The 13,825-nt window shown below is 34.7% G+C and overlaps 2 protein-coding genes across 2 annotated transcripts; both read right to left on the minus strand.

The window, feature by feature from the left end:
* Nucleotides 1–2,283: 2,283 nt before the first annotated feature.
* On the minus strand, nucleotides 2,284–5,276 carry LOC114309541 (uncharacterized). The gene has a single exon (XM_028255288.2). The coding sequence runs from the start codon at nucleotides 5,144–5,146 to the stop codon at nucleotides 3,590–3,592; it is 1,557 nt and encodes a 518-aa protein (XP_028111089.2). The 5' UTR covers nucleotides 5,147–5,276; the 3' UTR covers nucleotides 2,284–3,589.
* A 5,905-nt stretch (nucleotides 5,277–11,181) lies between these two features.
* On the minus strand, nucleotides 11,182–11,739 carry LOC145800182 (uncharacterized). The gene has a single exon (XM_082889826.1). The coding sequence runs from the start codon at nucleotides 11,737–11,739 to the stop codon at nucleotides 11,182–11,184; it is 558 nt and encodes a 185-aa protein (XP_082745952.1).
* Between the last annotated feature and the right edge of the window lie 2,086 nt (nucleotides 11,740–13,825).

Here is a 13,825-nt window from a genome sequence, read left to right on the forward strand (position 1 = left end):
TAAACTATTGGTCATTTTGATTTAATGTTGATATTGAGTAATTTTGGGTGTTAGGGTTTTCAAAATGAGAAAGAGGGGTTTTGTTATTTTGGCCCACACTTGTGTAATTTGGGTCATAAAATGAGGGTATTGATGTTATTGAAGATATTTTGGGCCTTTGGGTCAATATTGAGAAAGATGGAGAAAAGCCCTAATTTGATGATATGAATTAATTTATGTAATTAATTTGGGAATGTTATGGAATTATGAAATTGAGTTGGGAATAATGAAATTAGCTCATTATGTAGTAGAATGGTGGAATTGGATGCATTAATCACTCACCTTTGAAAATGTTGATAATTTATTTGTTGGTGCGTTTATTATCTGTTTAGAAATAATTGTTTTGGGTTATCGGTGGAGGATAGTCTTGATTATTGTAGACACTGCATGATGATTACGTGAATTAAAACTAATCAATTTGAGTATGTCATTGAGTGTGACGGTTGGAATAATATAACGAATTTGTGTATTGGTTAGTCATTGTATATGATGAGTATTTGAATACATGGGTGCCGAATCCCGCGGATGAAATTTTCGTAAAATGGCAATTCGAATATAATTATACATGGGTGCTGAATCCCGCGGATGAAATTTCCGTAAAATGACAATTCGAATATAATTATACATGGGTGCCGAATCCCGCGGATGAAATTTCCGTAAAATGGCAATCCGAAAATATCTATACATGGGTGCCGAGTCCCGCGGATGAAATTTCCGTAAAATGGCCATAAGAAAATAATTACACATGGGTGTCGAATCTCGCGGACACAATTTCTGTGAAATGGCAATTTGAAGTATTGTTGGCATGAGATGTACTCTCACTTAAGTTGTTTGGCCAGGTTCTGAGCCATATTTATAAGTTGAGTTTTTGTTAAGTGAAGGATTATGGAACTGGATTGTACTGTATGTTGGTGTATATGAGTTAAACGTTTATCAAGTGCTAATGTTTTAGTTATTGCTCATATTGGGGGTGTTTGTTTCAGTTTTTCAGAGCCAACTTATCGCTTTTAGCTTTGAAAAAGTTATTTTGGACTGTTTGGTTAAACTTATTTCAAACAGCTTCTGATTCTAACAGCTTATTTTAACTCAAAAAAGTTGATTCTGAGAAGCTGCTCACCCCTTGCTTCTGATTATCAGCTTCTGTTGTGGACATGTTAATTTATGGTTATACTCTTAAATTTTTTTATTTTTTATTTTTTTAAAAATAGAAAAAGACTCAAATGGACTATAGATTATTATTATTATTTTTTATGAGAAATGTAGACAAACAAAAAATAAAAATTAATTGAAAAAGCTATTTCACAGCTTATTTAACAAACACTACTCAGCAACTTAAATCTATAATCCAACAACTACACCAAACAGATTAACAACTTCTGATTAAAGTCATAATCTATAATCTGTTAAACTATTATCTATAATCTGTTAAGCTATAATCTATAAGTTGTTTTAACAGCTACACCAAACGGAGCCATTATGTTTAGCATATCTCTACTGGGCGTTGGCTCACCCTATATGGGACATCATTTTCAGGTACAGGTGTTATGTCACCTCCAAGGACGTAGCTTGGGAGGCTTGAGGCAGTCAGACTCCTTTTTGTTATTTTGTTGTATTACATGTATATCAAGCCAAGGGCTTATTTTGTGTAGGGTTAGTACTCCCCTTTTTGTAACCAAGTGTTGACTTGGAAAGTTGTAAGCCTATAAGGCATTTACTTTAGTTGTCAACATGTAATACCTTTTGTAAAAATACTCTGATGATTGTAATATGAAATCTCTTCTATTTATCGTGAATGTATGTTGTGATGGGTTTATTTTTGAGGGCGTTACACATATGACAAAAGAAAGTTGAAATTTTATTTTAATTACATAAATTGTCTTCTTCCTAAAATAATAATAAAAAAAAGAACTTTTCACTTGCAACAAAGACTGTCCAATTTCATCAGCAAAAAAACAAGAAAAAAGGAAAAGGAAAGCAAATGATGAGAAAGGGACTATGGATAATAATCCTAGTAAAGATTAAAATAAAAAAACCAGTCATCATGTGGGTGTGTAGTCCCAACCAGCATATTGCGATGGATATGTTATAAAGTTGCAGCCACCGTGATTCACACACTTTTTCATTGTTTTTTCTTTTCTTTTTATTTTATTTCACCATCAAAGTACCTATTTCAAAGACCAAAAAATCCCATCACTATTATCCATTTGTATTAGTAGTTTATATAATATCTCATAGATTAGAAAATGACAAAAACTAATACATTTCAAATTTGTAGATTTCAATAGCAATAACTTGCTTGGTTTTACTTAATTCATTTCTTACATTACAATTATAATGAAGGCCTTGTATTAAGTGCAACATGTATCAAACATGGTAGAGCTAATGATATCTACAGACAAAGCAATTGAATCTCACTTTGCCTATGAAGCCTCATGAGAGATAAGCGTGTAACACTAATATCTAGGTTTATGACGATAACATCTTTCCCAAATACATGAATCCTTGACAATTTTTATTCAAGGAAATATGAACTTCATTCAATTCTTGACAAGTTGAGCTAAGGTGCCCCCATACCAATGAAAGCAATAGTCACACGAGAAGTTAATTTAACTCACCTTGGACTGCTGGACAAGAGACAAGGTTGGCCCCATCCCTCCCCTTTTGCACGGTTTCATTGGTCAAGAACACCATATACACAAGCCACGATGATTCTCTGGACTACTAACATATTTTCTCATCACACACTAGCTCCAAGACATTCTCTTCTAATGTTACTCTCCTTATGCTCCATTTACTGCTAATTTCAATCACCCATTACCAGTCAAACTTGATCATAATAACATTCTTTTATGGTGAGCTCAATCATGACCTCAAAAGATACATAAATGGCAGTCACCCTTACCCGCTTTGTCTCATTCAATTCACTTCTTCACCTACCTCTGCTTGAAATGAAAACTGATATCCCACCATTACCAGCTTATGTTGCCTGAAAAAGCAATATCAATTACTTCTGAGTTCGATGCTCATCCTTACTCATCAGTGTATCAGTTCAAACAATTTCATTCTATTGAAAAAACCAATTCACCTGCCACAATAGTAGCTCTTTTATCACTGAATCAAATATATTGCGTGTATCAAAAATTTATGTAACCAGAAAACCCTCTTCCATGGTAAAATCATTGTCTGATACGTACCCAACCTTCTTCATTTTCACATGAAGATCACGAATTAAAGAATAAATAAGATTAGCTTTGCTATGTGATTTATCACTAACTACAAACACATGAACCTTGTTTCCGACATCAATCCAGCTACAACCCGGCTGCTTCTTCAACCCCTTGTCCTTCATTTTCAACCTAAGTTTCGCAGCTTCTCTCCATTTCCCACTTGAAGCATATATGTTAGACAGCAACATATAAGTACCTGCATTTTCTGGCTCTAATTCCAAAAGTCTTTTTGCAGCCAATTTCCCCATATTTGTGTTCCCGTGAACATAACATCCAGCAAGAAAAGCCCCCAAAACAGAACCAGAAGGCTCAATTGGAAGCCGCTAAATAAAATCAAAAGCCTCCTTGACCCTCCCCGCTCGACCACAGAGATCAACCAAGCATGAATAGTGATCTTGTCGCACTTGTATTGATTTGTCTTTTATGAGCTCGTCAAAGTACTTCAATCCCTCATCCACCAAACCAGCATGGCTGCACGCTGCGACGTATGTAACATCATTGGGTTTGATTCCTAAGTTCTGCATTTCTTTGAAAAGGCTGATTGCCTCACCGCCACATCTATGGCGAGCATAGGCTGCGATCATTCCATTCCATGAGATCAAATCTCTCTGGCCTGCAAATCCATCATCGAACATTTTCCTAGCAGTACTTAATTCTCCACACTTAGAGTACATATTTATAAGTGCTGATATCACAAATGCACCATTTTGATGTACTGTCTTGCAAATTACCTGGTGAATTTGATGTCCTTCGCTACAACCAGCTAAACTACTACAAGCAGCCAAAACACTTATGAAAGTTCCCTGGTTTGGCTTTACGCCATTGGCCGCCTGCATTCTTGAGAAGATTCTTAACGCCACTTCACTTTGACCATCTTGGATGTACCCAGTAATCATGGTTGTCCAAGAGATGACATTCTTATCAGGCATTTCATTGAAAAACTTATCTGCCTTCTTTAAATTCCCATTTTGGATAAACCCTGTGATCATTGCATTCCACGAAGGAATATCCCTCTCCGGCATCCTCTCAAACAATTCAAGTGCTTCTTCCAACCTTAAATTATTTGCATATCCTGTAATCATAACATTCCATGAAACCACATTTCTTTCTGGCATTATGTCAAAAAGCACCCGAGCTTCGTCAATCCTCCCATTTTTTGACAAACCATCAATCATTGCAGTCCAAGAGATCACATTTCTTTTGGGCATATAATCAAAAAGCTTCCTAGCCTCCTCAATTCTCCCACATTGACGCAACGCCGTCATAACTGCATTCCAAGAAACCAAATTCCTCTCAGGCATTTTCTCAAACAGACTCAATGCTGAATCTATTAGATTACTTTGCAAATACCCATTAATCATAGTGTTCCAAGAAACCAAATTCTTGTGAGGCATCTCATTAAATAGCTTCTCTGCCTCTGAAATCTGATTCATTCCTATGTACCCACTAACCATAGCAGTCCAAGTGACCACATTTTTCTTAGCATCCACTCTATCAAACAAATTCCTTGCTTCTCTAATCATTCCGCGATGTATATAATCCGAGATAACACTCGTCCACGCAATCACATCTGGGTCAGGCATTTTATCAAACAATTGGCGTGCTTCGACAATTTGACCCTCTCTGCATAGCTTCGTGATCATCCAATTTGTCTGTTTCACACTTTGATATACGAAACTATCCATTTTGGGTATCGATAATTCGGCAGTTCTGAATTGATTTGCTGAGTGATATAGATAGGATTGAGATTCCCATTGAAGCTTGAGATTGCATAGTGTAAGTGCAAGAGTTCGATTAGACCTCAAAAGGGGATATATTGTAAAATCTCTACCATGTCTCAAAGCAATTGAGAGCCTAGAAAATGATTGCATAGATGACATAAATGCAACGAAGCAAGTGGTTTGAACTCCGTAACGGTCATCAACGGTATTATTACTCCATGAATCAACCTGTCCCAATCTCGATCATTCTTCACGGTCTCTTCTTCTTCCTAAATTTATATCATAAAGTTGTATCATAAATTTGCCTTAATAACAAATTAAATCTTTAATTTTTAATTTTATCAATTTAAATTATAAATTTTTTATTTATTTTCAAATTAAATTACTAGTCTATTTTCATTAAGATAAATTACGAATATACCATTTGAAATTTACGTAAAATATGAATTATATCTTATAACTAGAAAAATTACAAATGGTCCCTTATCATAATTTTTAGGGGTATTTTTTTTAAGGTCCTTGATATTATGATTTTATAGTATAAAGAACATCAAATATTTTCATGATGTCTAAGGTCCCTCAACATCAATTCAGAGAAAATTCAAGCTAGAGAAAATTGGTTCAGAGAAAATTTAAGTCAGATAGACTTTCCAGAGAAATTTTGAAAATTTCTCTAGACTTCCCTAAACTTCCCACTGTAAATTTCTCTGCCATTTTTTTTTTTTTTAACATAAGAATTCCCCTACCTCAACTCACTTCCTTGCTATACACTGCACATGAGGTGGTCTACAAGACAGCTAGAGCCATGGGGCTATATTCCAATGTCAATGTGCTTTACAATCTGAGCTGGTTTTTCCCCATTGATTCTGGTTTCTTCTACCTTGTTTAGCTGCATTTTTGTGAGGTGAATCGGTGGATGAAAAATGTAAACCAGAGAGTGTTTGACATATTCATCAACAATGAAACAACCGAAGTTAAAGCTGATGTTATTGCTTGGAGCAATGGGTACGCAGTTCCAGTGTGCCGAGACTATGTTGTTTTGGTTCCAAAAGTAAACAATGGGGAGAAGCAAGAGCCGTGGCTAGAGCTACACCCAAACACGAAAACAAAATCTCAGTAGTATAATATCATTTTAAATGGAGCTGAGATCTTCAAATTAAGCAACTATGATGGAAACCTTGTTGACCTTAATCCCCCCAAAAAAGATTGTGGCTAGTTTGCCACCAAAGAAACATAACCCAAAATCATCAAAGAAGATTACCTTGATTATGGTTGGATGTATTCTTAGCGGGCTGCTAGTTTTTCTTATTTTCTCTTTCCTCCTTTATATGAACAGACCAGTTGGTGGATGATCCGAGCAGCTAACATGCCGACGAAGCAATATCACCCTTCTCTCTAGAGAAATTCAAATTTTCTCTGGCTGCATGGTTAGAAAATAAGGTAAACTTAATCAATATTAAAGTTGCATCACAAGTTAGAACTGAAATTTCTCTGCTTTGAACTGAAATTTCTCTGGGTTGGTCCAGAGAAATTCTCTGGTTTGAACTGAAATTTCTCTGGGTTGGTCCAGAGAAATTCTCTGATTTTAGCTCAGTTTTAACATGATCTGGATCAGTAGTTTGTTGGTCAATTTTGTTTATGGCTGGGATTATTGTCAGGTTAGATTCAAAAGCAAGATAAAAGTTATCAACAGTTCACTCCATTGAGTGAATAAACAACAATAGCAACATATATATATATATATATAAATTAAAAGCTAACCCCAAGCTCCAATGCAAAACCACACCAAGAGGACTTCGGGGTAGCAACGTAGATGTAACAAACTATCTTGAATCACTACTTAAACAAAAAATTCATTGGAACATAATAACTTGATTTTTTGTGTTCCATAAGAGCATGCATCAAATGAAAAACTCGCATGGCTGCCCAATCAGGATAAACATGAATGTTGGTCTGATCCTTTCAATTTTCTCTGAGTTGAATCCAGAGAAAATTCAAATTCCTCTGGGTTGAATCCAGAGAAATTTGAGAAATTATTGGGGCATGAGCTCAAGGACAGACCACAACCTTGCAGCTTCAGTAGAGTTGGATCCCAATTTGGATGTTGAAGCTTCGTTGCAGTCTGCCAAGTACTTTCCAGAAACGTTTTCAAGCCTCGGATGCGTAGCAACGTAGCAAGTCGTCGCAGCGGCCTGAACAAAAATTCAAATTCATTAACACACTTGCACCTACTATAAATACTTACAATAAGATATATAAATTAAGTGTATATCATCAAAAATTTCAGCGAGTGATTAATAAACACTACCTGAGGAATTGTCTTCAAGAACTTGGAAGCCAAGAAGAATACCAGATCTGCATATTTTATCGCTTCAATTTTATAACCTCAAGACTCAACTAGATGCGTATATATATATATATATATATGCAAGAATCTCAGGTTTAAAGAATAGTAGCGACCTATTATGAGGCCGGGTCGCGGATCTGGGCGGTGCGGAGGTCTGCGACGGTACCAGAGCGGAAGGAGGAGTCGGAGGAGAAGGTGTTGAGGAAGAGGTCGTAAAGAAGGGTGAAGAGGAGGGTGAAGGAGCAGAGCTTGTTGCCTTGGATCTGGTAGACAGTGGGTGAGAGAAGAAGAGAGAGAGAGAGAGAGAGAGAGAGTAGAGTAGAGACAAAGAGTCAAATTTCTCTGATATATATTTAGGGACCTTAGACATCAAAAAATAATTTTGTGAATTTCTTCCATTACGAAAAGTGGGAGAGGAACCCTAGACCATTTTTTCCTAATTTTTATTTAACAGAATTAACTGAAAAAAATACTTCTTGTTAGAATTTTTTATTTAACAAAATTAACTGAAAAAATAAAATTTCTAACTGTTATTCTATACAATGATAAAATTACTCGAATTATTAATTAAAATAAATTTCAAATATTATTAAAAATTATTAATTAATTAATAATTTATTAATAACGGGAAATTACCGAATAGTGTTGATTAAGAAGTTTTTTTTTTTTTTTTTTTTTTTTTTTTTTTTTTTTTTGAAAACGAAACCAGCCATATATTAGATTTTAGGAATTTGAAATAACATTCTTGGCTAGATTATGTGCTGGCTGAGTAACATGTCTATCAACCATACAAATACAACACATGATTCAAACATTGAGCAAAAGCTAGAATATCATGAACCAGAGTACTAACATGCCAATCCTCTTTGCATTGAGGATCTTGAAACATGTGAACCAAAACTTGACAGTCCGTGTATACGTTTATATTTTTCAAACCTTGTTGTACAACCCATCAGATGGCATCCAAACACGCATGCGCTTCAGCCAGTAAGGCATGTGATGAGAATGGTTTCACCACAGCCTGCATGTTAATCAACTGCTGCTGGTTGTCTAAGCAAATCCACCCAACTCCTGCATGATTGGTTGGTGATTTCCAGGAGCCATCGATGATAAAGTGCCAAACATCGAAGACACTACGAGTATCTATGACATTCTGCAAAATACAGAAGTTAGATGTGTTAATACCATGATTACTTTCAGAAATGGAGGAAGTGCCATTATCTTTTTTAATAAGACATGAAGACATATGAAAGAGATTCCTGGCTTCCTCTAAGGTTGTGTCAATATTTGGGCCAATGTGCTAGAAAACAACCCAATTTCTTTGTAGCCAAATGGCCCATAAAATGCAACCAAGTGGATAACTATTTGGGTGTCATGAACTTGTTCAATCCAATTAGAAAACCATTGAAAAAAAAGATACTGGTACACCAATTCAAAAGTCCAGACCCAAAGGTGAGCCCCTCCATACTCATTGTGCCCACTCACATTCAAAAAATACATGTTCAATTGTCTCCTCTTCATTGTGACATCGAGCGCATCTAGTACAAACATGGACTCTACATTTTTTTAATTCCCATTGTACAGGAAGAATTTGATGGGGACATTTCCAAATAAAGACAGCCCATTTTGGAGGTAAGCCTATTTTCTATAACTTTTTCTATACCCCTTGAGTAGAACAAGTCCTATAAAACATAGGGTAAGTACGAATCAAGGCCTGTTTATACCCAGATTTTACAGAATAAACACCATTTTTAACGGGACTCCAAACTAGTCTATCTTCACAAGGATAATTGGGTATGTGAATTGACATAATAGCACGAGAACAAGCTGGTGGGAAGAAGAATCGTAGCAAATTTTCTCTCCAATAGCCTTGATCCCTGCCAATAAAATATGCAACTCTAATATCTGGAAGCAGTCTTTTGATTTCTCTTCCTCGCAAGGGTTTGAGCATAGATGGAATCCATTGATCTTCGAACGGCCGAATTTGTTGCCCATTCCCCGTTACCCAATATAGGCCCGACTTCAATAGATCCCTACCCCATAAGATACTGCGCCACCCCCAAGAAGAATTGGAACTCATAGTAACATGAAGGAAAGATTGTCTACTACAATACTTACTCAATAAGACCCTTGTCAATTACACATTTGGATTAGAAATCAACCAACACGCCTGCTTTGCAAGTAGGTCTTGATTAAAACACGCTAAGTCTCTAAAACCCAAGCCACCCCAATCTTTTGGGAAACATAAATGCATCCATTTTTTTCCAGTAAATGCCCAGCTCACCATTGGACTTCCATAGGAAATTTCTGATTGTGTTAGATAGTTTGGTCAAAAAGGTGTTTGGCATTCGGAATACTGACATTAAGTATACCGGCATTGAGTGCAATACATGTCTAACCAAAACCCCTCTTCCTGCAAAGTTTAACAACTTACATTTCCACCCTTGAAGTTTAGTTGATATTTTTTCTAAAATAGAGTTGAAAATAACCCCTTTGGATCGGCCCATAAAACCCAAGTTGGCTCCTAAATAAATGCCCAAGTGAGTCCCAACTTTGACACATAAAATTGATTGGAGACTCTGTTGATCTAAGTTCGACATATTTGGGCTGGGGAAAATTTTCGACTTTTGAAAGTTAATACGAAGCCCTATTTGTGAGCAAAAAGCATTCAAGAATCATTTTGAATACCATACATGGGATAAGTCAATGGTTTAAAAAATGAAACAATCATCTGCAAATAAAAGATGATTGACGAGGGGGGCTTGTCTACAGATAGCTATCCCTTTACATATTCCTTGATTTTCAAGATGAGCAAAACCATCCGATAAAGCTTGCATTACCAATAAAAACAAATAAGGAGATGACGGATCCCCTTGCCTAAGGCCTGCAGATGGGTGGAAAAATTCAGAGTGACTCCCATTGATTAACACAGAAAAGGAAACAGTAGAGACACATTGTTTAATCAACCTAATCCAGTGTGGAGAAAACCTCATTCTTCACATGATTGCTAATAAAAACTTCCAACTGACTCTGTCATAGGCCTTGTTCATGTCAAGTTTCATTCCAAACACAGACTTTCTACCCTTTTTGTGTTTTTTTAATATATTCTACAAGTTCATGTGCCAATAAAACATTGTCAGATATCAACCACCCTTTTAAAAACGCACTTTGATTAGCAGAAATCAAGTCAGGCAGAATATCTCGAAGTCTATTAGCTAGCACTTTGGCCCCGATTTTATACAACACATTGCACAGACTTATCGGACGGTAATCATTTACGGTGAGTGGAATCTTCTTCTTGGGTATTAAACATAAAATTGTTGAATTTAAAGACCGAATTAAGTTTCCGGAATTTAGAAAATTAAGCACACACTCCCCCACGGATTGACCCACTTCATCCCAGTAAGATTGATAAAACCCGCTATAAACCCGTCAGGACCAAGAGCCTTTAATTTTCCCATTTGAAAAACCGCATTTTTAATCTCCATCATTGAAAATGGTTGATCAAGTATCCCAATTTGTTCAGCATTTAAATGACTTTTGACAACAGTTAAAATATTAAAATGAGGAGGGAAAAAACCTGGAATCGGGACATCCCCACACAATGTTGGCGCTAGTACGAACAATTTCTTGAAATGTGCCACAAAACTGTTTTGGATTTCAGCAGGCTCCGTGATGATGTTGCCATTGTCATCTTCGATGCAAGATATATGATTCCGTAGCCGGCGCCATGATGCCATTTGATGAAAAAAGTGATTGTTTCGATCTCCAAGTTGTAACCATACTTGTTTTGACCGCTAAGCCCAATAGAGTTCTTGCTTGCGAAGAAGCAAATCCAATTGCTGCCTCAATGCCCATTCTTTGTCAATCTGCCCAGTTTAAGATTGACCTGGACCTGTTGAAACTCATTTTGGACATCTACAATCTGGCCTTGAATGCTTCGAAAAGAGAGGGAATTCCAATTTCTTATGTGCTTCATCAAAATAGCCTGTTTGCGCTCTACTGAACCAATGTCACCACTCCATACCTTGTGAAGAATTTTCTTTGTGGTCCCATCCGTTAACCAAGTCGCCTCAAATCGATACCACTTTGGCCCTTGCAAGGTATAGGACTCCGTGTCGAGCAAGATGGGACTATGGTCAGAATGTTGTATAGGGAAAGTTATTAGTGAACAGTGAGTAAAACTTGCAACCCATTGCGCCGATGCTAAAACCCGATCCAATCTTTCATACACCACGGCGCCATTTTTCCGATTATTACACCAAGTAAAATGTACCCCCTTATTCGGTAAATCAACCAACTGATTTCTAAAAATTAACTCATTAAACTGTATTGCTCCTTGGATGGGTCTGCGATTGTTGCTAAGCTTTTCTGTCCAACCCTTAACCTGGTTAAGATCTCCCATGATTTCAAAATTTCAATACAAATCACCCGTTGGTCTTTTAGTTTTCAATTCATATTTTTGTATTGGGTAAATCATACTAACACTCATTCAGATTTACACTTAATACAGATTGTTCCTTCTCACATTCTAAAAATTAATGTCACGACCTAACCCCAAGGGCTTAGGGTTAGAATCACAACTTACTAATTTATTCTATTCGTAGCAGATTAAACTGCGAAAGCCGAAATAAAAATAATTAAACAAAAAATTACTTCATTCTACTATTTTAAAAAAAAATACATTCATAGGCTTTTATTATTTTATTATGCAGCGACCGACCATCAAAAAAAAATGACAGGAATAAAAGAAAAGAAAAATAATTTAACGGATCTGCATAAATTTCTTGCACAGATTCCACTACACGAGGCTATGGGTCTTTCTTACATCTCATCACCTGAAAGTGTAACTGCTATAAGCACACAACAGACTGAGAAATATTATGCCAAGAGTATACAGAATACAAAATAACCATGGATAGTTAGTTAAGCTAAAACATTTATATAACTCAATTTGGTAAGTAAATCATTTAAGTGGCAGAAATTGAAATACAGAATTTAAGTAAATAAATAACTATAGCCACGATATAGAATAGAACAGAACAGAGGTCACAGAAGTGACAGTCAGAATAAAGATCAATGGATCCATGACAAACAGAGGACCACAAAGTGGTCAAACAAAGGCCAATGGTTATTTAAGTCTCCCAAGGCATGGGACTCCCGTGGTGGTACTTAGAAAACATAATTGTTTATAAGGTTATAGTAAAATATTCTTTAAAATTTAAACAAACATATCCATGAATTTCATTTTAAACAAATAGAGTTTAGAAATTAATTCACGTAATTGAAATATTTATAAAATACAACTTGTATTAATATAACTAATAAAATATAACTTATATAAAATAAATTATGGTAAGTCAAAACATAGATAAAATATATTATGGTAACTCAAAGTATAATATAACTCACCTTAAGATTGATCATTAACCTTTACTTTTCACTATCACAAAACTTCTTACTTTTTAATTTCCTATCTCCACTACCCTTGCGTTTTTCTTCTCTTTTCTTCTTTTTTTTTTTTTTTTTTTTCTTCTTCTTCTTCTTTGATCTTGATCTCCTTCCCATTTATAGGGAGGCAAGCCGCATAGCAATCTTCTTTAGATTTGGATTGAAATCTTGTTAGATCAATAATTATCTTCTTAACTTGAGGTAATTATATTTTGGCCCCAATTCTTTAAATTAATTATATTCCCCCTTCATTTGATAAAAATACAAACTAATCCCTAATTAAATGACACTTTATTGCATACCGATAGAAAATTAATTATTTTATTTTACTATCACTCACACTAGTATTATTATTATTATTATTATTATTATTATTATTATTATTATTATTATTATTATTATCATGATTGATTGTGATATTAATTAAATGTTTAGGGTGTCACAATTACAACCCCTACTTGACATTTAAAGTCACATTGCAAATTACCCCTATGTTAGTTTTTTTTTTTTTTTTTTTTTTTTTTTTTTTTTTTTTTGAACAGACCCCCTATGTTAGTTAACAGCTAAGTCAACTGGTGATTTTGGATAATATTACCCTTTTTCTAAATATCAATCAGTCAGTTTAGTTTTGATTTTTTAAATTTAATTTTTTAAAAGTTGAGTTTTTTATTTTTTATATTTTTTTATTTTTAGTGAATATGTTTTACATTTTAAGTAATTTTTTTACTTTTTAAATGTAACTTATTTAAATATATCTAAATACGGTAACATTTGTGAAAAAAATATTTTAAAAAATTAATAAATTTATAAAAATACAAAAATGTATTGTATTTTCATATTTTTTTGTATTTTTGGGTATTTAGTGTATTTTTTTCACAAATATTGTACTTTTTAGGTGTATTTATATTAGGTGTGTCTAAAAATTAAAAAAATATCTTAAAATATTTTAAAAAATTCATTGAAAACATTAAAATATGAAAAAATGAAAAAGTATGTATTCTGATAATCAAAGCCAAACAAATTGAATTTTATCCCTTTTT

This window comes from Camellia sinensis, chromosome 10, assembly GCF_055761805.1.
Source record: "Camellia sinensis isolate YWXY chromosome 10, ASM5576180v1, whole genome shotgun sequence".
Taxonomy (NCBI): domain Eukaryota; kingdom Viridiplantae; phylum Streptophyta; class Magnoliopsida; order Ericales; family Theaceae; genus Camellia; species Camellia sinensis.